At 42.4% G+C, this 25,521-nt stretch overlaps 1 protein-coding gene across 3 annotated transcripts in view; it reads left to right on the top strand.

Moving 5' to 3' along the window:
• The window catches only part of sdk2a (sidekick cell adhesion molecule 2a), a 198,697-nt gene that overhangs the window by 115,712 nt on the left and 57,464 nt on the right, over positions 1–25,521 (top strand). For all 3 annotated transcript variants that reach the window (XM_077528387.1, XM_077528388.1, XM_077528389.1), the window contains exons 5-7: positions 6,724–6,857; positions 21,893–22,004; positions 23,583–23,773. In XM_077528387.1, the coding sequence (XP_077384513.1) occupies positions 6,724–6,857; positions 21,893–22,004; positions 23,583–23,773 (437 nt within the window). The remainder of the gene's footprint in view (positions 1–6,723; positions 6,858–21,892; positions 22,005–23,582; positions 23,774–25,521) is intronic.

The following is a 25,521-nucleotide window of genomic DNA, read 5'->3' as shown; positions in this document are numbered from 1 at the left end:
ACAAACTGTAATTTTGAAGAAATGGTGCTACTTCTCAAGCAGCAGATTGTATGTATGTTTACAATAGTGCAATAGAACTATAACGTGACTTTTAAACTATATAGTGAAATTTTGATGAGAGGTTTATTTACGTGTTTCGTTAATAAATAGCAAAATAAACACAAAATTAGCATCAGTTTTGCAGTATGGTATGGTATTTGGGTGCCATGGCTCAGTGATAGAGTGGCCTTTTCCCATCAGTGAAGTTATGGGTTCAATTCACACCCCTGGTGACCTTGTCGAAGTGTCTTTGAGCAAGACACTGAGCCCCGATTTATTCCCAGTGGACCTGGCAACGCCTTGCATGGCATCAGCTGACCACTGGTGTGGGAATGGGTGAATGTGAGGCATTGTAAAGCGCTTTCGGAACCATATGGTGTAGTTAAAAGCGCTATATGAAAGCAGTCCATTTGTGATTTAGAAACTTTTTTAGTTTTTTGCAATGGTTGTTTGAACACAAAATGGTGGAGCAAAATATGTCGAAACAGCATGCAATGCTCTCAGGCATATATTCTTTAACCTCTGCAAGGAGAGACTAATATTACTGCAGCCTACTTCGTGTATTTAGTGTTGTGTAAGTACAATACTGTTGGAATGGTCTGGAATGGATTATTGGCATTGCTGTTCATTTTCATGGGTAAAGATGATTCACGATACGAGTTTTGAGTTATGAGTATGGGGACAGAAGAAAAAGTTAATTTATTATGGGACAAAATTCTGAACCCAGAGAGATTTTTTCAAGAAAAAATTAATTATTTTTGTTCTTTTTTAGTTTTAAGATGCAATATTTTGCGAGGTAGCTTTTATTTATTATTTAGATTTATCACGTTTGGAAAAACTTGGCAACTCATTCGGAATTCATTTGTAATTTTATGACATAAGACCCTCCATCCATCCATTTTCTTGACCGCTTATTCCTCACCAGGGTCGCAGGGGGTGCTGGCGCCTACCTCAACTGGCTCTGGGCAGTAGGCGGGGGACACCCTGGACTGGTTGCCAGCCAAGGGCACACAGAGACGAACAACCATCCACACTCACAAGCACACCTAGGGACAATTCGGAGCACCCAATTAACTGCCATGCATGTCTTTGGAATGTGGGAGGAGACCGGAGTACCCGGAGAAGACCCACACGGGCACGGGGAGAACATGCAAACTCCACCCAGGAAGGCCGGAGCCTGTACTCGAACCGGAGACCACAGAACTGGGAGGCGGACGTGCTAATCACTCGACCACCGTGCCGCCTGACATAACACATTTAATATAATATATGAATTTGAACAGGTGCGTTTTAAGCAGTGATTTGAAGTTGCTGATGGGTTTTGGGAGTGATTTCCAGAGGGCAGCGGTGGAGCTGTATCGGTCCCCCAAGGTCCGGCGCTTTGTGCGGGTGATAGGCATGAGGAGGGTGGACTCAGCAGAGTGTAGTGGGTGGGTGGGACAGTGGAATTGCAGGAAGTCAGAGAGGTAGGGAGGGGCCAGGTTATAGAGTGACTTGTTGGTCAGGAGAAGAACTTTGTCTCGAGTGCAGTGTTGAGTAGGGATCCATACAGCAGATGTGGGTGATGTGTGACTAAACGGACTTCTGGACATATTGCAGTTTGTGGACATAAGTGGAGAGAAGTTCAAAGAGGAGGCTATTGCAATAGTGGCATGAATGAGTATCTCAGCAGTGTTTTGAGAGAGGGAGGGTGGAGGCGTACAATGTTGCAGAGGTGGAAAAAAAAGGTTTTAGTGATGTGGTTGATATCGGATTTATACAAGTGGGGGGAGTCCTTGGTGCAAACGGAAGGGGAGGGGGTGACCTTGTGACCGGCAATGAGGATGGAGAAGTTCTGTAGAGAGAGAAGGAGAGATTTGAGATACGTAGGACTATATCAATCGCTGTGGAGTAAATCGCATTTTTGGGGGAAACGTGTTGGCCAAAAACCAAGAACAGTCAGAGAAAGATTTGACAGTAATACTTAATGAGTGTTTGCCCTGCGATTGGTTGGCAACCAGTCCAGGGTGTCCCCCGCCTACTGCCCAGAGCCAGCTGAGATAGGCGCCAGCAGCCCCCGCGACCCTTGTGAGGAATAAGCGGTCAAGAAAATGGATGGATGGATGTTTGCCAACCACCAAAAGAAAGTACAAGAAGAAATGAAAAAAGAAGGAGGAGGAAGAAGAAGAGGAACAAGAAAAAGAGGAGGAGGAAGACGTAGTCATGGCAAATGTGTGACATATCGCTAGTTTAGCATGCAACTTTTTTTACAGCACCAAACGACAAAATAACTAACCAGGATTCTACCTTTGGCCACAATGCAAAGATCGGTCATTTTAAACTAAGAAGAAAAGCTGTTTTTCTGTAGATAGAAGCAGAAGTCAAATCCAGCTGGAACTCGTTCACTGCCATCAACAAACTGAGCTCAAATTTTTAATATATACAAGTCACACCTGAATGTGAGTAACAGGACCATCCAAACTAAACCAAAAGTGTAACTTATGGTTCGAAAATAAGGTAAATCATAATTTTACAATCAATAGTTTATAATATTACTAGAATTAAGAGAAGCTGGGGTGGAAAAAAAAACATGTAATATTACCAGCATAAAGTCACAATTGTTCACGATGATATAACAAAAATTCCTTAATGTTATAAGATTGGTCAAAGTTTGAGAAAAAAAAAAAAGAAATGTACCGGTACTTATTTTAATTTCTGATTTTTAAAAAGTGTAATGTTAGCAGAATACATTCATAAAATTTCACGAATAAAGTTAGTTTGCAAGCTCTGTGTGTTGGAATGTGCTTCAGTCTCCCCGAAGAGTCGTTCTTACTCAGGGCAGCATTCACCAGGGATTCATTTATCCGTCCACACAAATAGTGGAAGGTGTGCCAAGTCTCGGAGCTGCTCATGCATTATTTAAATGGCAGCAGGTGGGCGCTGGCTTCAATGACACCAGCAGTTTGAGCCTTCTTCTTTTGCATGGGTAATGGCTTAGCCTGCAAGACGCCAATGCGGGACAACTGTGACTATGGCTAAATTAAAAATGTGGAAACATGGTTTTCCTGCATCTAATGTATTTTGTTTTTGTTTTTTTAACATTATTGACTTTTGAATTGTTTTAGGATTTTACAAAAAAAAATCAACGTTAGGTGAATTTGCAATTTAACGGGAAAAAAATGCATATGGAGGGAAAAAAAATACATAATTTTACCAGAAAAAAGTTGCAGTTTTTCAAGAAATAAATAATACCATCATGAATATTTGTCATTTATTTTGTCATACAGTATTCCACACGTACTGTAATCACGTATCGTGGGTTTTACTTTACACTTTTTTATCTAAATGTTTCACATTAGAAGTTACTCACTAGTTGCATTTTTTTCACTGAATATTTGTATTCAAACTGATTTGTATGTCATAAATCGTATATCTATTATACATGAAGATCAATTAGTATGTTGCACAATACTCTATTTTTCGGACTACAAGTCACACTTTTTTTCATAGTTTGGCTGGTCCTGCAAATTATACCCAAGTGTGATTTGTATATAAATTAGAGCATGGCCTAACACCAAAAATCTCTGTTCCCGAATCTTGTTGACTTGCTGTGCATGACTGCCACCTTCTTTCTTACTGGTGATACTCCACTGCCAAAAGACGGAGCAGAAGGCAATAACCGACCAGGATGCTTCCTTTGGCCACAATGCAACGCAGGATTGTTGTTAAAGGAGCATTGTGGACCTGCTCACTTTTTTTTTTCTTTTTTTTTACTCGTGACTGCCACCTCTGACCTAAAGCGTAACTGCAGCCTCTTTTAAAATGAACATTTTCAACTCCACAATGCATCTTTAAGGTAAGCCATTTTAAACTAAAAAGAACAAGTTTTCCCTGAGAAGCAGAAGCTTTGAATGCAACCAAAACTTTCTTCTTGTCGCCAACATATCGTGCGTTCGGAAATTCACCCTGACGCACTCACACCAGTCTGAAAGTGTGTGTGATCAGACACTCTCCTCCCATTCATTTCCAAACTTAGCCCATGTTATAAAACAATCAGAAGCTCATACTTGAACTGTTTCCTTTCATTGTACTGCCTGACGTACTGGGCTCCAGCACCACTTTTTTGGGAGCACTCTGAATAACTCAACAACTCTCTTGAGTTTCCAAATGGTTGGAGTGAAGCAGTGAACACTCAGAGCGTACAGTATTTCCGAACGCACCCACAATTAGGGAGTGAAGATTTTGGGTGCGAGTACGAGCGCTACTGTTCCTGTTCTCAGTTTTTGTAAAGATAAACTTCCCCAAAACATGCGACTTATACTTCAGAGTGACTTAATTTGTTTGTTCTTCTTCACAATGTGTTTTCGACCGGTGCAACTTATATTCCGGAGTGACGTCATCAAAAAAATAAAAATAAAAAATATGATACTTGCCTGTGAAGAATAATTATATGGAAAACGATCTTTTACTTCTACTTATCGTATTATTCCAAAATAACAGTACTTTTACTTGAGTACAATTTTTACACACCCCTGGAGGCCATTGATGTACAAGAGTGAGTTGAAACGGCCTTTCGCAGTGCGGCCTGACTTTAATACCACAACTGACGCGGCAGATGAGACACATTTCACCGTCTGTTTGCTCGCTTTGCGTTAAGCCGCATTGATATGCACAAGCGTAGATGTGAATGCGTGCGTGCGCGTGTATGCGTGCGTCAGTCCCTAATTGTCCAGGAGTGTGTGCGTGTGTTTGTTTATCCTACACCGATCAGGCAGATGCTGGCAGTTTTGTCGAGCCTAATCTGGCTGTGTGCTTAGCGTCAGCTCTCATTTAATGGGCTCCTCTCACATGAGACCGTCAACCCCAAACAGCATCCAGCCGTCCTTGTGTAGGAGTCTGTAGTCATACACACACAAAAGGCAACAGAAAGGGATTGACTGTAAGACTTCCTTCTCCTGTTCTTCATGTCTTCATGATTTGCAATGGAACAGAAAAAAAAAAGGAACAAAAAGGCATTTGGGCAGGCTCGTAATGTAATCCATCACAGTCGTTTTTAAAATATTAAATACAGTATGTGCGCGTGTGCATGTGTGTGTGTTTGCTTAATTGGGAACTTCATCTGCTTGGCCAATTAGCGGCCATCTGTTGCAGTCATCTATTCATGTAGACTCATGCGACGAGTATTAGAGCAACACTCGAACGAAAAATAATGGCTCAACATGGAATGTTGTACAGTAAGAATAAAGTTTGTTTACGAGGAAAAAATTCTAATGTCAACAGATTTATTTGGTCGCATGATAATAAGAAGGTTGCGATGTTAAAAAAGGAAATGTATATGTGAAAATCAGAATGTCTGAATAAACTCATTCAAAATTAATTTGTATTTTAGGAGAAATAAAAAGTTTTATGTTATAAGTTTTATGAGAATCTATATAAGTGCAATATTGCAGGAATAAAATTGAAATTTTACAAAAGCAATTTTTTTGTATTGGCAGAGTAAATTGTGTTACAAGAAAAGGTGTGTTGTAAGTAGTGTTGTTCCGATACCGATATTGATATCGGCAGAGGCCCCGATACTGCATTAAAACAGTGGTATCGGTATCGGTGAGTACTTACATGTAACATGCCGATACCATTATTTCTGACACTAATATAGGACTTTGGATGCAGCATCTTGTCTTGCTTGTGTACGACATTCACTGCTGCGTGACATATTCACTGCATGCCGATCTAAGAAATCCTATTGGCCCTTGAATGCTCTGAACCAATGGCAGGACAGCTTTTTCATGTTGAGAAAAAAAATAGAATAAACTCTTAGGTATCGGTATGGTATCGGCATCGGCCGATACTGCAAAGCTGGGTATCGGAATCAGTATCGGGGGCCAAAAAACTGTATCGGAACAACACTACTTGTAAGCCAATACCTTATTGATTTACAAGACCCCTTTTTGTCATATTATGAAAATTATTAGTCATTTTTTAATTAAAAACCCACATTTCGGAGGAACAATGTTTTTTGAGCAAAATGAATACGACGAAAATAAATACGAATTTTTAATTATAATTTTTTTTTAAACTATTTTTTGTGCGTTACAAGACTAAATTCATAATCTTACAAGAATTTAAGTATTTTTTTTAACAAGGCAATTTTTATCAGAATAATCTTGTGGAAATCCTCTTGCAGTTCCTTTACGGTGTGCACACCGATCTGCTGCATCTAATGTCATGTAGATCATGTAGCTCTCTCTGGGCTTTAAAGAGATGGTTGGGAATTGGCTGTGTTCTCTCCCACAACAGCGCAAACACCCATTTCTACTTGTACTAATCTTGGAAAATGTATTTAGAATTTAAACTCCAGCCATGTACACAGTTAGACTGAGCTTTGTTCTAGACCATAGGTGTCAACTAAATCCCTCGAGGGCCTCAGTCCTGCAGGTTTTCGAGATTTCCTACTTTCAACACAGCTGTCTCATATTTAAGCTCATCAGCAAGCTCTGCAGGAGCCTGATAATTATCCTGATCATTGAATCAGGTGCGTTGGAGTAGACATACCTCGAAAACATGCAGGACTCTGTCCCTTGAGGACCGGATCTTGACACGTGTTCTGGACAATAGTACTTTTTTTTTGTTTGTTTGGAAACAATAAAGAAAAGATGCTAATCAAAAACATTTATTGTGTTTTGTTGTCTTTTTCTTTTCTGTTAGCGCCATCACCCTGGACAACACCCTGGTCATCCTGTCCACGGTGGCGCCCGACGCCGGCCGCTACTACGCGCAGGCCGTCAACGACAAGAACGGCGAGAACAAAACCAGTCAACCCGTCACGCTCGCCGTGGAGAGTAAGTGCACGTTGCTGCGCTCTGCTACTTCACCCACTCGTTGCTCGCAAGCGCTTTGTTGGCAACATTCACATGTTATTGTGGTGATAGAAAACATTGCTTGAATGTCATCCCAATTATCAATCACATCCTCCACTTCTCTACTTCACACTGGACTTCTAATGGTTAAGCATAAAAGGATTGACCGTGTTTATTTTTTTAAAAATGAGACGTGGAACAAGCCCAGCTGCAAATAGCACAGAAAAAAAAAATATAATAATAATAATAATTTCCGCACAACCCTCTTAAAATGTTTATCATTGCCTGTATTAGTAAGAAAAAAAATCTTAGCTCTCCAAGTATCATCATCATTGCCAACAACAAAATGCTGTAGCAGACCCAAGTTTTTATCAAAAACGAGGACGAGGTTTTGTTCCAGTGTGAACAACACAATGCACTTCAAGAAAGGAAAATAAACTATACTTCAATAATGATTCACTTTATTGTACAATTAATTAGCAAATACAATTGTTTTGTACCAAATTTACTAAAATATCTGTTTGAAGAAGAAACACTTATGAAAGATCAAATTCAAATCAATTGTACTTAAAAGTTAAATACAACTGAATGTGTACTTTTATGAACATTTTTGAACCTATAATTTAGTGATTCTTCATGTACCACCACTAGAGGGAGACTCAACAACTTATAATTATGATCCCAAAAATGCACTGGAAGCGTGTGCATTTTGCCTTTGTAACCGGTAAAAAAAAATTATTTCACTTTTAAAACATAGTAACTTCTAATAGTAAATAGTAGCTTTAACAAATAGTCTCATTAACTCATTCACTCCCAGCCATTTTCACAGAAGCAGTCCTGTTCGCTCCCGGCTGTTTTACTGGATTTTGACTGATTTGCAAGGCCCACAGAATATTGTGTTCTATTGCTATAAAAGCATGGAACCTATCAAAAGAAAGATTAAAGTCTCTTATTTCATCAGGAAAAAAAAAGTATGTTTCTATCTGTTTCCATTTTGCAGCAATTAGCATAAGAAGAGAGCTAAGTTTCATCAGTTTTCACAAATCTATTCAAAATTGTAATTGAGCTTTTTTTCTACATGGCCCTGGTTGATCTCCTTTGCTCTGCTGGCCGTTTGTGTAATAACTACCATTTCTGCAACCGTTCTTTGCAGTTGAGAGGCTGCATCAAAGCCTTCCGTATGCTCTAGTATAAAAAAAAACAAACAAAAAAAACGTATAAATACGTCTTTGGGACACTTAGAACATTAAAAAAACGTATTTACACGTTATTGGGAGCAAATGAGTTAAAAAAAATGTTTGTAAAATTATTAGTTGAGATGTGCAACATAACACGTTCTCATAAAATTACCAACATTCAGTATCAAACTTTTTCGTCCTAAAAATGCAAATGTTGTCTAACAAATGGCAAATGGCACTTCATTTATATAGCGCTTTTCCACCTTCAAGGCCCTCAAAGCGCTTTACATTTTTGACTACCCATTCACCTACTGATGACGCAGCATCAGGAGCAATTGGGGGTTCAGTATCTTGATTGGGGGTTCAGTATCAAATGCATTTTTTTAAAGCAGAAAATTACCAATTATTTCTCATTAAATCGTAAAAATTGTGTAAGACAAGATTTTGCATAGGTGTCCTCACTTTACTGTTGCTGGCCTTTTAACTTGATGCACAACACCACACACTGCTTGGACACATTAAGTACACCATTACAAACCAAAAGGTCAATTTTCATTATTATTTGATCATTACAATTATTCTCGTGCTTTTCCTGTACGCTGCTATTTATTTGTTACAGTATACAGTGTGCATCCTCTCTCATGTTACCAAAGGGAACATAATGCTGCTCAAAACAGCACTCAGCATAACGCATTGAAGTTACACCCTCATAAAGAACACGGAAATTTCAAGACGCTTTGTGAGTTCGAAAATGTGCTGCCCGTCCGTGATAAACCGACGCCTCGCTGAAGGTGCAAATAAAAGCCGAGTATTATTTTATCTCTTCATTAGATTTATAGCCAGTGGGCCTCTGTTAAAGATTTTATTGTGGGCAGGTCACAATTTTATTTCAAGCATTTATAACAGACACAACGGAAGCCAAAATTGACATCTTGTATTTCAGTTTATGACCGGATTCTTTTGTCCGGGTGTTGATGAGACGAATTTAGATAGCCTACACTATATTTACTATATTTACAAGTACAATGCTTACCTTGGCATAGACAAAACGCCTGTCTTCTGATAGGGAGTCTTTCTGTGTGGTCATTCACATAGCTTCATCCAGAGCCTACAATGATCTGTGTTTAATTTCTTAGGTTTTCTAATTACTATGTGGTCATCTGCAAAGCCTTATCAGAATTCTGACAATATAACTTTTTCCAGAGCTGCCATTTATCGTTTGGATTTTTGTCATTTTCAGACAGATTCAATTACGATGAGGATGGTAACATACTGTAGCTTGATGCAAACACTACATTTATGAAAATCAGTTTAGATTTTTGTTGTTGTTTTGGGTGTCTCATTTATCTGATTATACAATATGCGGATGCGGCACGGTAGTCGAGTGGTTAGCACGTCCGCCTCCCAGTTCTGAGGACTCCGGTTCGAGTCCAGGCTCCGGCCTTCCTGGGTGGAGTTTGCATGTTCTCCCCGTGCCCGCGTGGGTCTTCTCCAGGTACTCCGGTCTCCTCCCACATTTCAAAGACATGCATGGCAGGTTAATTGGGCGCTCCAAATTGTCCCTAGGTGTGCTTGTGCGGATGGATGGTTGTTTCTCTGTGTGCCCTGCGATTGGCTGGCTACCAGTCCAGGGTGTCCCTTGCCTACTGCCCAGAGCCAGCTGAGATAGGCGCCAGCAACCCCCGCGACCCTTGTGAGGAATAAGCGGTCAAGAAAATGGATGGATGGATGGACAATATGTGGATGACCTCATAGCTTTACACAGATCCACCATCTTTATTTGTTAGGATTTGAGTTGATTGTTTGGAGGAATTCATCCATCTATGTGGACAACTGCATGGCATTTTGAAGCTACTTATTTATAGGTGTTAATTTTGATTTATGTTGTATTTTTGAGGAATTATTCTAAATAAAATAAATAAATCCATGTGCAATGCTTTAGCAAAAGCCTGCATTCATCTTGGTTGATCTAAAATTTTCAAGGACTAAAATGACTATGCATGGGTGACCGCATAGCTTTAGTAAAAAAAAAAACATTTATCTGAATTATCTTAGATTTCTGTTGATTTGTGTGGCTTTCGAATGACAGCTTGATCTCATTAGGTATTTCATAATGAAGTGTCCGGTCGCTGGACTGTTACCGTGTTGTGATGCTGGAGGTCGACTTGCATTTCGAGCCCAAGCCCATGATTCACGCTAGTGTTTGTCATGCCGTGCTGTGTGTGCGTGACGCAGTGGTGTGTGGAGATCAGATATCAGCGCACATCACCAGACCTGACCTTGCAGATCACACAAGCGTATTAAGCATCTGAAAGTCAATATGTTTTCTTTTTTTTGGTGTAGTTTTGCTGCTGCATTTGTTCATTTTAACCATTCTGTCGATGAATTGAATGCAGATGCACAGTTTGCCGGTAGTGACCTTCTCTAAAGGAAGCATACAAATCAGGCCAACAAAACATTTGACTTTTTCTTTATATATATATATATATATATATATATATATATATATATATATATATATATATATATATATATATATATATATATATATACACACATATGTTGACATACATGGAAATGCCATTAATTCCTTCCAGCTAACAATTTTTTTCTAGCATGTTTTTAATAAGAAAAACAGGAAACTTAGTAAAAGCATACAGTAATACTATAATTCACCAGGGGGCAGTATAATACATACAGATATGCTACTTGTTGAATGATGAAACACAGAAAGCCACCATCTAATCATCACAACTAAGCTGTGATGATTTTAGTGGCTTCTCACAGAGGATCAAGAATATATGTCTATGAGAATTGTTGTATGCTTTGCTGTTATGAACGGGCAGAATATTGGACGCCAAATCAGAGACACACAAGAGCAAACAAAAAGAAAAATAACCACGTATGAAAAACTGCACCAAGAAACTACTGACACAGAAAATGTCAATGAACTTTGAGCATCCATCAGTCATCAGCACCTTCCGTCATTGTCAACCCGTCAATATTTCAAGCCGTCTCGCATTGTAATTTATCAGCAAGATGTGAATTCCGTCATGGACAGACTGACGATTAGACTGCCGGATTGACAATTACATTGAGGGCAATGCTTAGTTCATCAATTTGTCGACGTTTCCCGTCAACAAAATGGGTGGCCGTCACTGACGAACCTTCCGTCCAGAAAGTCCACCCCTGTGGACAAACTAATAGCAACAGGAACGAAACAACGAAGGCAGATGATCAGAGCCAAGACACAGTGTAAATGACAAATACTAACAATTAAAAAAAATGTGAGAAAGGAAGGATAGCGGTAGTGTAATAATAAATACTAAGTAAGGAACTCTAGAGATGATAAACACAAAGGGACCTATTCACTAAAGGTTTACGTCACCTTTGCACCGCGCTAAAAATGGAGGAATCTGGGCGCGCCTAATTCGCTAAACAGGCGCAGATGGGGAAATCCGTCACTAAGTGCGCTGCCAAACAGATTGCGTCACGGTGCGCCGGTGTTATTTGCGCGTATGTAAATTAGGTAATATACATTTGACGCAAAATATGCCCACCACAATGCAAATGAGACTCATTGATATACAGCGCCAGCGCAAATAACCACACCGTGTTTGCGTGACGCAAATAACATTTTTGGAAAGCATGTATTAACCTGCTGCAACCTCGATCCCAGGATCATGACAGCGGTGCATGGCACGGTGCACTATCGCTCTCTGGCTGTTGAGAGAGAGAGAGAGAGAGAGAGAGAGATTGAGAGAGATTGAGAGAGAGAGAGAGAGAGATTGAGAGAGAGAGAGAGAGAGAGAGAGAGAGAGAGAGAGAGAGATTTTTCAATGTTGGTTTAAGATACATAACATAACCCGGGCTGATCGGCAATGGCGGGGAGGCATTTTACGATCATTTTTACGTGCCAGATGCATACTGTACGCCCAAGCCAACCTCTGACTATATATTTTTCAAAAACGATCGCACCAATAATTTGTACTTTATGAATAAATTACGTCGTTGTCGTCCTCTCTGCTCTGTACAGCTTAATGGCGCTAAATGGGGAAAATGCTTACTCTTGGTCCAACCCCCTTTTCTGATAATGTCATCTTTCTCGCAACTGTTACTATAACAACCATGTTCTTGGTGCAAATCCATTGCCAAGTGTGGTAAATCAGGTGCAAATTTGCTCAAAGCTGTCAGTTTTGTGGGCGTGTTTGCACCGGTATATGATTAGAGCAATATGCTTAGTGAAAATGTGGGTAACTGGACGCAGACTGCGGGTGCAGTTGTGGTGCAATATTTTGCGCTATTACCTGACGCAGCGCATTATTAGTGAATATGCCCCAATGAGCGCAAGGAAAGAAAGCTTCACTCCACAATTGTATAAGTCTGACAAGAGGTTCAAACAAAGAAACAATATCCAAACTACACTCGTGTACACATGGTAAGAGACATACACAAGGACACAAAATCTAAGCTACACACATTTAGAAATGAAGACCAGAAGTATTGAGGGTAAGGAAAGAGAGTAACGAGGTGAAACGTGTTGTAGCAAAATCAAGCAAAGGAACAAGGACAAAAAGAGTATACAATATACCAGTCACCTCCAAATGCATCTCTGATGCTAGTTCCATTAGCCCGTTTACAGTGTTTTGCAGTGTGGTAGCATTAATCATTCACTGCCATTGACATAAAGTACAATGACGTTTTTTCAACGGGGATCGGTGGAGGAGAATATAATGCTGCTCCACTTTATATTTCAAACTTGGAAACAACTGTACTGATGCTAAAATACCAGCAGAGGACATCAATCGCATATTTTTGATCTGAGATCAGCAGTTTGTAAGTCCACTGGGAGAAAGGGCTGTATTTTGTACAACCCACCTTTTTCCGACTACTGATTATAAAAGAACGGAAAAAGGCAAAATCAGACTTTTTTTTTTTTTGGTGAAAGCAGAGTGACAAGGCGGGGTCAAGTAGGACTCAGACGCAGGCGTAAGGTAGGCCACCAAGGCAGCAGGTTTATTTCCGGCCAACAGAGGTCTCCTCTCAAACTGAGAGGAGAACAGGGAGGGGAAAAAGTGGAGAACAAAAAACGCTCCACTAGGGAGGAAAAAACAGGCAAAAGGTACTGGGGACAACAGAAAGCGCTCCGCTAGGGAGGAAAAAGGGCACAAGGCAAAAGGGGTAACTAAAGGCGCTCCAAAAGGGAGGAAAAGGCACAAAAACAAGGCAACAACGCTAGGCAACATGAACAAGGACATAAGGACTGTGGGACGCTTCCATGCACTGACGGTGACACTTCGGCACTGAGGGGAGAATGCAGGTGGCTTTTATTGAAGTAGGTGATTGGTGGCAGGTGGTGATAATCAAGGGCGGGGACCGGTAATTATGGAGCGGCAGGAAGGGCAAGTGACCTGGGGTGAGAGGAGAGTTGGGATTTCAACGTAAAACAGGAAACAGAAACACAAAAATAAAAGCATGAACCGCCACGCCTGGTGGCGGCGTGACAGTACCCCCCCCTCAACGGCCGGCTCTTGACGGCCCAGGAATGTCAGGGTGCTCTGCGTAAAAATCATCAATCAATGAGGGGTCAACAATGAACCGGGAGGGGACCCATTGTCTCTCCTCCGGGCCGTAACCCTCCCAGTCTACCAGGTATTGTCTTCCGCGGCCCCGATTACGAACATCCAAAAGTTTTCTGACCTTGTAAACGGGGCCGCCTTCAATCATCTCCGGGGGGGGTGGGTCGGGTACGGAGGGCACCAGCGGGCTTTCTTGAACAGGCTTGACTTGGCTGACGTGGAATGTAGGATGAACTCTGAGGGATCGTGGCAGACGGAGTCGAACGGCGGCAGGTCCTATGGACTTGGTTACTGGGAAAGGCCCCACAAACCGCGGGGCCAGCTTTGGACACGGTACCTTGAGCCGGAGGTGTTTGGCCGATAGCCACACCTGCTGGCCTGGGCGGTATTCGGGTGCCGGTCTCCTTTTCCGGTCGGCGGCCCTCTTCACCCGGTCTCCCTGGCGTTGAAGCGCCGTCCGGGCCGCCGACCAGACTTTGTGGCTCCGACGGATCATGGCCTGGACCGAGGGGACCGTTGCCTCCTCCTCCAGTTCAGCGAAAAATGGTGGATCGTAGCCGTGGACGCATTTAAACGGGGTAAGACCTGTGGCAGATGTGGGCAATGAGTTGTGCGCAAGTTCGACCCATACCAGATACTTGCTCCAGGCGGTCGGGTTCTGGGAGACAAGGCATCGGAGACCGGTTTCAAGCTGTTGGTTCAGTCGTTCTGCCTGTCCATTGGCCTCAGGGTGGTATCCAGAAGTAAGATTGGCTTTGGCTCCTAGGGCTTTGCAGAACTGTGTCCAGAATCGGGAGACGAACTGTGGTCCACGGTCGGAGACGATGTGCAAGGGAAAACCATAAAATCGGAATATGTGGTGGATCATGATGTCAGCTGTAACTTTGGCGGATGGGAGCTTGGATAGTGGAATGAAGTGAACCATCTTGGAGAATCTGTCGACAACTGTGAGAATTGTGGTTTTACCATGGGATGAGGGTAGTCCGGTTACGAAGTCCAATGAGATTTCTGCCCATGGTCTGGATGGGATCGGCAGTGGTTGAAGAAGGCCCATCCGGGACTGAGTTGAGGACTTGTTGCGGGCACAAGTTGGACAGGCAGCGACGTACTCTTTTACGGTGGTTTCCATTGCCGGCCACCAGAATCTCCTGGCAACAGCATACACGGTCCTGCGGACTCCAGGATGACAAAACAGCTGTGAAGTGTGAGCCCAGTGTATCACCTGAGATCGTAGTTCCTCAGGCACGAAGAGTCGACGTGGTGGACAAGACGTGGGGGGAGTGACGTTGCGCAATGCCTCCTTGACATCGTCCTCAATTTGCCATCTCATGGCTCCAACAATGCAATCCCGGGGCAGGATGGTCTCAGGCTCGGCCTCCAATAGCTCGGATTCGTGGATTCTTGACAATGCGTCCGCCTTGACGTTTTTGCTGCCTGGTCTGTAAGTTAACGAGAATACAAAGCGGTTAAAAAACAAGGACCACCTGGCCTGTCGGGGATTGAGTCTTTTGGCCTGGCGTAGGTACTCCAAATTTCGGTGATCGGTCCAGATCACAAAAGGCATTTCAGCGCCTTCCAGCCAGTGTCTCCATTCTTCTAGGGCCACTTTTACAGCGAGAAGCTCCCGATCTCCGACTGAGTAATTGCACTCAGCCTAGGATAATTTTCGTGAAAGAAATGCGCAGGGATGTGTCTTGCCGTCCTCTTGACAACGCTGGGACAGCACCGCCCCAATTCCAACACTGGAGGCGTCTACTTCCACCACGAACTGGCGTTTGGGGTCTGGGACTCTGAGAATTGGGGCATTGGTGAAGCGTGCTTTTAAGTCTTTGAATGCCTTTTCGGCTTCCATGAAAAACGGACTTGTGGGGAGGTCAAGGCGTGTAGGGGGGCGGCAATGGTGCTGAAGCTTCTTATGAATCTGCGGTAGAAGTTGGCGAATCCGAGGAACTGTTGAACTTTCTTCCGGGAGTCTGGCGTGGGCCACTCTCGTACGGCGCTGACCTTGTCCGCGTCCATTTTCACCTTCCCTGGTGACACGATGAATCCCAGGAAGGAGATGGTGTTAACATGAAATAGGCTCTTCTCAGCTTTCACGTACAGATGGTGATCCAAAAGACGTTGGAGTACTCGGTTTACGTGGTCTCGATGGCTCATTAGGTCAGGTGAGTAGATCAGAATGTCATCCAAGTAAACGTACACGAAGTGATCTATGAAGTCCTTGAGTACCTCATTTATCATTGCCTGGAAGACGGCGGGAGCATTCGTGAGGCCAAATGGCATGACCAGGTATTCATAATGTCCCCGAGGAGTGTTGAAGCCTGTCTTCCATTCGTCTCCCTCACGGATCCGAATGAGGTGATAGGCGTTCCGCAGATCCAGGTTCGTGAAGATCTTGGCTTGTTGCAGCTGATCGAACACAGAGGACATCAAGGGCAATGGGTACCGGTTCTTGACAGTGATGTCGTTCAAAGGACTGTAATCAATGCAGGGGCGTAGGGATCCATCCTTTTTACTCACAAAGAAAAAGCCTGCTCCTGCAGGCGAGGAAGACGGTCGGATGAGGCCGGCTTTCAAGGAGTCATCAATGTAGTTGTTCATGGCCTGGCGTTCGGGTCCTGAGACTGAGTACAGTCTCCCCTTGGGGATGGTTGATCCGGGGATCAGGTCAATCGGGCAGTCATATGGGCGGTGTGGAGGGAGAGTCATGGCTTTGGTCTTGCTGAAGACCTCCCGCAGATGGTGGTAGCAGGAGGGAACAGTGTGCAAGTTCGGGTACTCTTCTTGAGCCGGTGGGACGAGAGTCACCTGGTGAACCTGGGCTGTGGAGTTTCGGAGTGCGGGTTGTTCCGACCCGTGAGAGCTGCAGTCCTTTCCCCACTCCAGAACAACTCCAGTGTTCCAGTCGATTCTGGGGCTATGTAGACACAGCCAAGGGTGTCCCAGCACCAAAGTGGGGGAAGCAGCGTGGAAAACGTGGAAACGGAGAGTCTCGAAGTGAGGTCCGATTCGGACTTCCAGAGGTTCAGTAATATGGGTGATTTTGAAGAGCTCCTTGCCATTCAGCGCTTTAGCCAGGATGGTCGCAGAAAGGGGTTCGGTGGAGCATCGTATTTGCCTTACGAGCTCCCAGTCCATGAGACTTTCGTCGGATCCGGAGTCGATAAGGGCTGACAGAACTGTGGTGACATTGTGGTGAGTTATCTGAATTTGCGTGAGTCTGTGGTTCTTGGCTGGTCGGGGTGACGGAGAACTCACCGGAGGGTTGCCCTTCGTGGTGCAGGCTTCCACCAAGTGTCCAAGACCACCACAATAATAGCAACGGCCCTCTCGGCGTCGGCGTTGTCTCTCCTCCGGCGAAAGCCGAGCCCTTCCCAGTTGCATGGGTTCGTCGCTGGCGAGGTCCACCTCTCCTGGTTCCGGTCGGGAAGGAAAGATGGGTCGCAGCCTTCTGGCCTCCGGTGGCCGCGTCCAGGGGGTGGGTTCCTCCCTCCTTCGCGGTCCGCCGATCTTGGCCAGCTCCTGACGACGATGATCGGTCCGGATGGCGAGGGAAATCAAAGCGTCCAAGTCCACGGGGAGATCTACGGGAACCAGAAGCTCTTGAATGGCAGGTGAGAGTCCTTTCAAAAAATGGTCGTGAAGTGCGATGGCGTTCCAGCCACTGTTTGTTGCCAACGTTCGAAAGCGAACTGCATAGTCGCTGACAGATTCTTTGCCTTGCTGAAGTCGGCTCAGTGCTCGTGCCTTCTCTCGGTCATTGTTTTCTGGATCAAAAACTTGGCGCAAAGCGATTTGAAAGTCCTGTACGCTTTGGCAGACCGAGGAACCCCTGGCCCATTCCGCGGTCGCCCAGGTTTTGGCCCGACCCGTCAGGTGAGACACCATGAAGGCCACTCGGGATCGGGCTGTGGGAAATGCCTGTGGTAACTGTTCATAATGAATGTCGCATTCCGTGAGGAAAGTCTGACAGCGTCCGGGTTCACCGGAGTATCGTTCTGGGGAGGCCAGTCTCAATCCTACCCCGGTGAATGGCGTGGTCGGTACAGAGAACTCAGGGTGAGGAATCTGTCCAGTGGGAGCTGGCGCTCGACGCCGTGAAAGGCCTACCAGCTCGTGGACCTGGCTGGTCAATTCCTCCATCCGGGACAGCATGGTCTGTTGGATCCGGTCCTGGTTGTTGAGCCGGGCCTCCTGGCTCTGCAGTGCGGCCTCGACCATGCCTGCTGGGTCCATGCTGGCCGAAGTGTACTGACAAGGCGGGGTCAAGTAGGACTCAGACGCAGGCGTAAGGTAGGCCACCAAGGCAGCAGGTTTATTTCCGGCCAACAGAGGTCTCCTCTCAAACTGAGAGGAGAACAGGGAGGGGAAAAAGTGGAGAACAAAAAACGCTCCACTAGGGAGGAAAAAACAGGCAAAAGGTACTGGGGACAACAGAAAGCGCTCCGCTAGGGAGGAAAAAGGGCACAAGGCAAAAGGGGTAACTAAAGGCGCTCCAAAAGGGAGGAAAAGGCACAAAAACAAGGCAACAACGCTAGGCAACATGAACAAGGACATAAGGACTGTGGGACGCTTCCATGCACTGACGGTGACACTTCGGCACTGAGGGGAGAATGCAGGTGGCTTTTATTGCAGTAGGTGATTGGTGGCAGGTGGTGATAATCAAGGGCGGGGACCGGTAATTATGGAGCGGCAGGAAGGGCAAGTGACCTGGGGTGAGAGGAGAGTTGGGATTTCAACGTAAAACAGGAAACAGAAACACAAAAATAAAAGCATGAACCGCCACGCCTGGTGGCGGCGTGACACAGAGAGTCTTTTCTGTCATCTGGTAGATTTGGTGTGTAGAATCATTTAACACAATTTCCTGTGGGTCTTGAAAATGTCAAAATGCTCTAAAATGTCTAAAATTGGTTAAATTTGCAGTGATAAAAATACAACAAAACTCTTGCCATATATGCTATAACTGTTTGTGTGTCCTGACTCCTGACAATAAAATTTAATTTATTAATTTATTTATTTATTAATCATTCCTCTCTGGTACTCGTTAATGTTTTAGTTGATTGTATGTTAAAAAAAAAAATATGCCAACCTGATAATATTTCATTTTTGGCAATACATATCTAGAATAATACTAATCATGAATACCTCATGCTAGCAATATACTGTAGCTATATAGCTAGCAAAGCAGCTGCTTAGCATGGTACTGTGCAGGTGTGTTAGTGAGTAAACTGCGTTTCTTTGGGCAGATGCGCGAGGTGGGGTGAGAGAGAAGTGAAGTGAGGCTGCATTGAAGTCTTGATAGCAGCTTCAAGACTACTTATTTCAGCTTTCGGCTAGCAGACTTCAAGACAGAATTAATGTTTTGTGGTTCGATACACAATTGGTAGTTGTTTGTTTTATATTCACTTTTATTGTAAACTCGACTGGGAGTGGCAATTGTTCACTGTCTGCCAAACTGCTGCTTGTTGCTAGCGTAACTGAAATGTTTGCTTCCAAATCAAGGCAAAAAACCCCAAAACAAAACGATCAAGTGAGTGATGCAGTTGAATGTGGATAAACAATCTAGCTAAACTCCTTTGACACGGGCAGGTGTAAACAGTTCGCTGACATTCATAAGTAAGACTTTACCTGGTGGGTCAGCTCGTTGTCGTCTCCCATTTAATTAGCAGATTACACACTTGAGCTCTTCTCCACGCCGAGACTTTATGAACTGCGCCACGTTCATTACTGCCAGGCAGCCTGTCACAATAAAAAGAGCTGGAGTCGAACGGAGGCTTTTGTTTGTGTCAACCACAAACACTTTAGGGCTTAATTTATAAGCTCTGTTTAGTTAATGTGCCATGTGTTCGGTAAGGGTAATGTGAAGCCATGGCAACACATCAAGTAAATTATCAAGCGTTATAACTGTATGTAGTACAGGGAGAAGCTGCCGTGTACAACTGTTTGGAATATATCCGTCCATCCATCCATCCATCCATCCATCCATCCATCCATCCATCCATCCATCCATCCATTTTTTTAACCACTTGTTCCTCACAAGTGTCACGGGGGTGGCTTCGGGCAATAGGCAGGGTACACCCTGAATGGGTTGCCAGCCAATCGCAGGGCATGTTTTGAATATATTGGCGAGCTTATTTAACGACACAAGAGGGGCAAAAAATTGGGAACAGCTCTCAGTATAACACTGTGTACGTTTATGCAACAACCACAGATGAGCTGTTATTCTTAAAAAACACACTTATCATGATACAACCCCTAGCAAAAAGTAAAGTATAATTCGATACAGCTGACTGTGAAGAGCCCACATCTTTGGCAACCATACGTGTAGAGTTACCTTCTTCAGGAAGTTTGATAATCCTGTCTTTGGTCTCAAGAGACATCTCCCTTGTTGGAACCATGATTCTTGCCAATCCACTTGGTCCAGCAGCCCACCAAAGTGTGACAACTGCACTGTTTTTAACTGCTGACTATTGAGAGGATGTCATTTGAGGCAGGTGCCCAATGAAGGAAAGGAAATTGACTGGGTGTGTCCTTATTTTCTGCTCAAAATGGAGTGATTCCATATTTTTTTTCCCTGCACTTGCCCTATAAAAGTAACATTTACTGACCAGCACAATGTTTTTTCTTCATTTCTGTTAGTGTTTCTGAAAGCCAAGATGTTGCACTTTGGAATGACCTTACGACTGTTTCATGCTTTTTATCTGAGTTTGATCTACAGAATAAAACATCTGAGTGAGTGCTCGCCCAAGACAGTTTTTTCCATACTTTTTGCTTGGGGTTGTAGTTGAGTCCACATCAATTAATCAATAATGTCACTGATAATTTTCGACTGTGTGACGTTTGCCTCCAAACACAAGCTCGCTTTCCTGCCATCATCAGTTACACTGGCCCCACTACCTGACTCGTTACTCCAATCACATTTGGATACCTTCATGGCCTTGCAGACGGTGGGAACTTGGACAACTAACACCAAATTCATGGAACCCAACAACACTGTGGCTATGTATTACAATGTCTAATATGATGAAGAAAAATGACAGGAGGAGCAAATGTTTGAAATTTTTTTTTTTTTTTTTTTTTTTACCAGAAAAAAAAAAAAAGGAATATTAGAAGGCTGATGTTTCTATTTTAATTTTGTATCGGTAATCACTCATACTAGACTAGTTTTCCACTTTTTTTTTTCTTCAATTTGAAACGGTCCTGATGACTGGCTTGAATCATGCTTATAAATAGTAAAGGTGTACACTTAAGAGGAGGATGAAAGTTGGATGCTGAAAAGCTTTTCATAGTCCAAAAGAACCTAATTAGCCCACTTGGATCAATCAAGTCATGAAGCACCTCTCGTCTGCTGTTCCGTTAAATAAGTCAAGCTTATTTAAAGAGACAGCTCGGCCGGGTTGCCGCCAAGTTTCTAATAAGCTCAAATTACAATTTACTTGTGGAAGTTTGTGCTGGATGGGATCCACATCACACATTTGGCAGCAGTTCAAATTGGTCATGGAAATTCCAATTGAACATGTTCAGTCGATGTCTGTCAAACTTCATCAGGTCAGCATGAAATTGTTATTTCTTGCTGCTGCATTCAAAACTTTGACATCACAAATTAGTCGACTTCCACTTTAGAGCTTCAACTTCTGCTACAAATACTGGAGCGGACTGCACATACTGTGTATCTGACTGCACAGTTTTTGAGTCATGCTGTATTTTATTTCTTTTTGCATGTCTGCTTTAAAAGGCCAATTTCCATTCCTACATAGCTTTTAAAAGAAAACCCTGCTTTAACCCCTCATCAAACAAGTCACACGTACTCAGTCCTCTCAAACACATCGTTGGCTGTGGGGAGTTGGGCGGGGGGCCACTCTGGGGAGGGCGATAGAAAATGAGACGAGATCAGGAGAGAGATCACTGATTGAGGGCAGCGAATCGATGGTCGGTCGGAGGCGCGCTGAAAGGCGCTGAGTGATGGCGCTGCATTTAATCGCCGTGTGTGTTTGTCTCAATTATGCTACATAATGGCTTCTAACACCTGGCCCAGCAACCGGCGCAGGAAACGTCGTTTGCACCGAGGGGAAGACCAGCGGCATGAGGAGGAAGGGAGAAAAGTGCAAAGTAAAGACAGGCCTTGTTAATAACAGCTGGGAATAGTGACTAAATGTCAGGACGCTTGTATGCAGTCGCGCTCGACGACACGCACGTCTTTAATTTCACCTGCTGAATGCTTCATGGATTTTTTTTTGTCGTGTGCGTGTGTGTGGGATAGATGTGGGTGGACCGGCGGATCCCATCGCCCCCTCCATCATCGTCCCCCCCAAGAACACCAGCGTGACTGTGGGGAGGAACGAAGCCATCTTGGAGTGCGTCGCCAACGCCAGGTAACACACACACACACACACATGCACACAATCAATTTAGACAATTCGGAAGGTTCACAGTAGTGAACTGCATTTTCAAATAAGTACTCTTGCACAAAAACTTCAAGGCCTCTGGTAGTAAGCGGGAAAAAAAAAAAAGAAAAAAAAAGAAGAACAACCTACCAGAAAAGCTGAACTTTATTTGGAATTCATCAGAGGTACTTGAAATGTTGGCAGGTGTGTGCGGACTCACATTCAACCTTTGTTTGAATGATTGGTAAGTACATGCATATCACAATTTGGCAAATTTCACATTTTTTTTTTCAAAAATCTCTCACATTATGCTATACTGTAAACATATGATACTCCATATATCTTATCTATCCATCCATTTTCTTGACCGCTTATTCCTCACAAGGGTCGCGGGGGGGTGCTGGAGCCTATCTCAGTTGGCTTTGGGCAGTAGGCGGAGTACACCCTAGACTGGTTGAAAGCCAACCGCAGCATATATCTTATATTTAATTTATATATATTTATATTATATATGAAAATATATTAATTATATATCATTATATATATATATATATATATATATATATATATATATATATATATATATATTTCACTTTTATTTTTGTGCACTTAATTTGGTTTCTGTACTTATTCTGTAACAATTTTCATGTCCAGCCTCAGTTAATTTTATTGCAGTTCATTTAATGTGATTTATTCAATTACATTTCACTAAAACAAAAAACATTTTTTCTGCATTTCAGTTACTTTATCCATCATATTACTCTACTTATATATTTTTTTTTTCCAAATTTATTTATTTATTTATTTTTACTTATGTGCATTATGTAATGTTATTAATGTAAACACATGATATTGCAGGTATCTTGTGTTTAATTTGTATAGATTTCACTTTTACTTTTGTACACTTTATTTGGTTTCTGTACTTCATGTAAGTTTTCTAAATAGAAACACAATTTTCATGTCTAGCCTCATTGAATTTTATTGTAGTTTATTTAATGTGATTTAATCACTTACATTTCACTTAAAAAAAAATATTATCTACATTTCAGTTACTTTATCTGTCATATTATTTGAAAACATTTAACTTATTTTTTTCTTTAAATTTCATTCATATTTCATTTTTTTTTTTTTCTCATCGTTTGTCAGTTCATTTCAATATCTGATACTAGGATACTAAATAAAAACCCATAATTTTTCCGTCCCAGTTTATTTCATTGAAATGCTAATACTTTAATTCTGCTAATACTTTCAGGCCCAAAGCGCACACCTTGGCACACAGTTGTCCTTCACTATTGTATCAGCTATTTTGTAATTTCAATGAACACGGACCCCTTTTGATATGGCGTACAATGTCTTTTGTGGGTCACGTGTTTTGTTGCTTTTCCATTGAAAGTTGGCATCCGTTCCATTTTGTACGTTCCTATTATCTGCATTCAAAAACTCAATGAGAAAGCCGGACATTTTCCTTTTCTCCCTGTGAGCTCCCTAACCTTGGCAGTGAATTCATTTTTTTTTATTTAATTTTTTTTAAAGTTGCTCTCTTTTTTTTTTAAAATCATCTGGCAGGCCGTTAGTCAAGATGAGCATCACGTGGAGGAAAAACGGCGCGGTGGTCCACGCCGGGATCCGGGATTTCGGCCGTCGTCTGATCATCAGCCAGCCGACGGTCGGCGACGGCGGTTACTACGAGTGCGAGGCGGCGCTCCGCAGCAGCAGCGTGCCCTCGGTCACCGCCGGCGCCTTTCTGCACGTGCTAGGTATGTATGTCATCATGTGGTTTCCCAACGGAAATGAATGGAAATGCTGTTCCAGTCGCAGTATTATGCAAACATACCGTAAGCGCATCATTTCATGATTGAAACAGTTTGTGCATCATGATAGTTCAATGGGCTTGGTGTGCCGCTTGGCTAAGTAATAAGTAAATACGGAAATCAACCTCCAAACCAACTCCCCAACCCCCACCCCCAATTTTTTGACAATAATATGTTCTATGCAGCCCCACTAGTCTAAATATTGTATTTTGGTTAATATAACGTTAGTGGAATATGAGTTAAGTAGAAAAATTCCGCAGTTTTTATCAGTATCAGAAGGCGGCCATTTTGCCACTTGCTGTCGAGTGAAAATGACATGACAGTTACTCAGGTCTCAGGTAACAACCAATCACAGCTCAGCTTCAGAAAACAAATGAGCCGTGATTGGTCTTTGCCTGGGCCCTGAGCAAGTGTGATGTCATCTTTGGTCGATAGCAAGTGGCAAAATGGCCGCCCCCTGAGATGGATTAAAAACGTCTGGATTTTGCTGCTTAACTCATATTCCACAAATGTAATATTAATCAGAATGTCATGTTTAGACTAGTGAGGTCACATATAGCATATTACTGTCAAGAAATGTTTAAAGTTGACTTCCCTTTTAAGTAATTAAGCAGTGACGGCCAGTGCTTTTCAGTAGTAGGCCTTCACTGAGCAGTACATCATAAATGAATCAATCATAAATGAAGACAAAAGGCTGTTGGAAATAAATTTTAAATGCAGGTCAATGCTTTTGATGATGATTGAAGGCCCTGGCCCTGCTACTGTAATTAAGCAATACATAGACATCCTACACATAGATTTGATGATGAAAGACCATTGCATTTAAGCTTCAATAATATTGATGGTTTTGCACAGAGGATAAATAATATATGGAGCCCCACTAGTCTATGGTATTTTGGTTCATTAGTGGAATCTGAGTTACTTAAGTAGCAAAATTCAGCAGTTTTTATCACTGTCAGAAGGCGGCCATTTTGCCACTTGCTGTAGATTGCAAATGACACACACGCAGACACACAGTTACTCAGGTAACAGCCAGTTACAGCTCAGGTAAGCTGTGATTATACAGACATACTATACATAGTGATGAAATTACGAAATACCATTGCATTGCATTTAAGCTTCAATAATGTTGATCGTTTTACACAGTGGATAAAGACTCTATTCTTGTGTTGTCTGCACTATCTATATGTGCTGCTACTGCTTGTATTCAAATGTAAGTTGTTTAAAGGTTTATAATTACCACAACGTTGCTGCTCGCTACCTGAGCCCTTGTTTGGTGTTTTGCATTGTGCGTTGGCATCAAGCTAGTGGATGTTTTGTAAGACTAAATTTCACACATTTCGGTTTTCTTCTAAAATCTGCCGTTTTTTTTGTTGTAATAAGGCAATTTGTTTCTTGTAAAAGTCCTGCTTTTTCTTGAAATAATATGAGACTTTATTTTCGTAATGTCTTTTTTCACCACAATAGTAGGACCTTTTCTCATACAAGTATGTATTGTTTTTTCTTATAAATGATTATTTTTTTCTCATAAATACAAATTAATTCCATCACAAATAGTTTTCCAAGATAGCATTAAATTTTCTCATTTTATTCTCGTTAAAAAAAAAACCTATCATATTATAACATAATCATGTTCATATTTTTCTTATATATATATATATATATATATATATATATATATATATATATATATA

Source organism: Festucalex cinctus, chromosome 1 (genome assembly GCF_051991245.1).
Source record: "Festucalex cinctus isolate MCC-2025b chromosome 1, RoL_Fcin_1.0, whole genome shotgun sequence".
Classification (NCBI taxonomy): domain Eukaryota; kingdom Metazoa; phylum Chordata; class Actinopteri; order Syngnathiformes; family Syngnathidae; genus Festucalex; species Festucalex cinctus.
The sequence above is the reverse complement of the archived record's forward strand: the minus strand, read 5'-3'. Positions and strand labels throughout refer to the sequence as shown.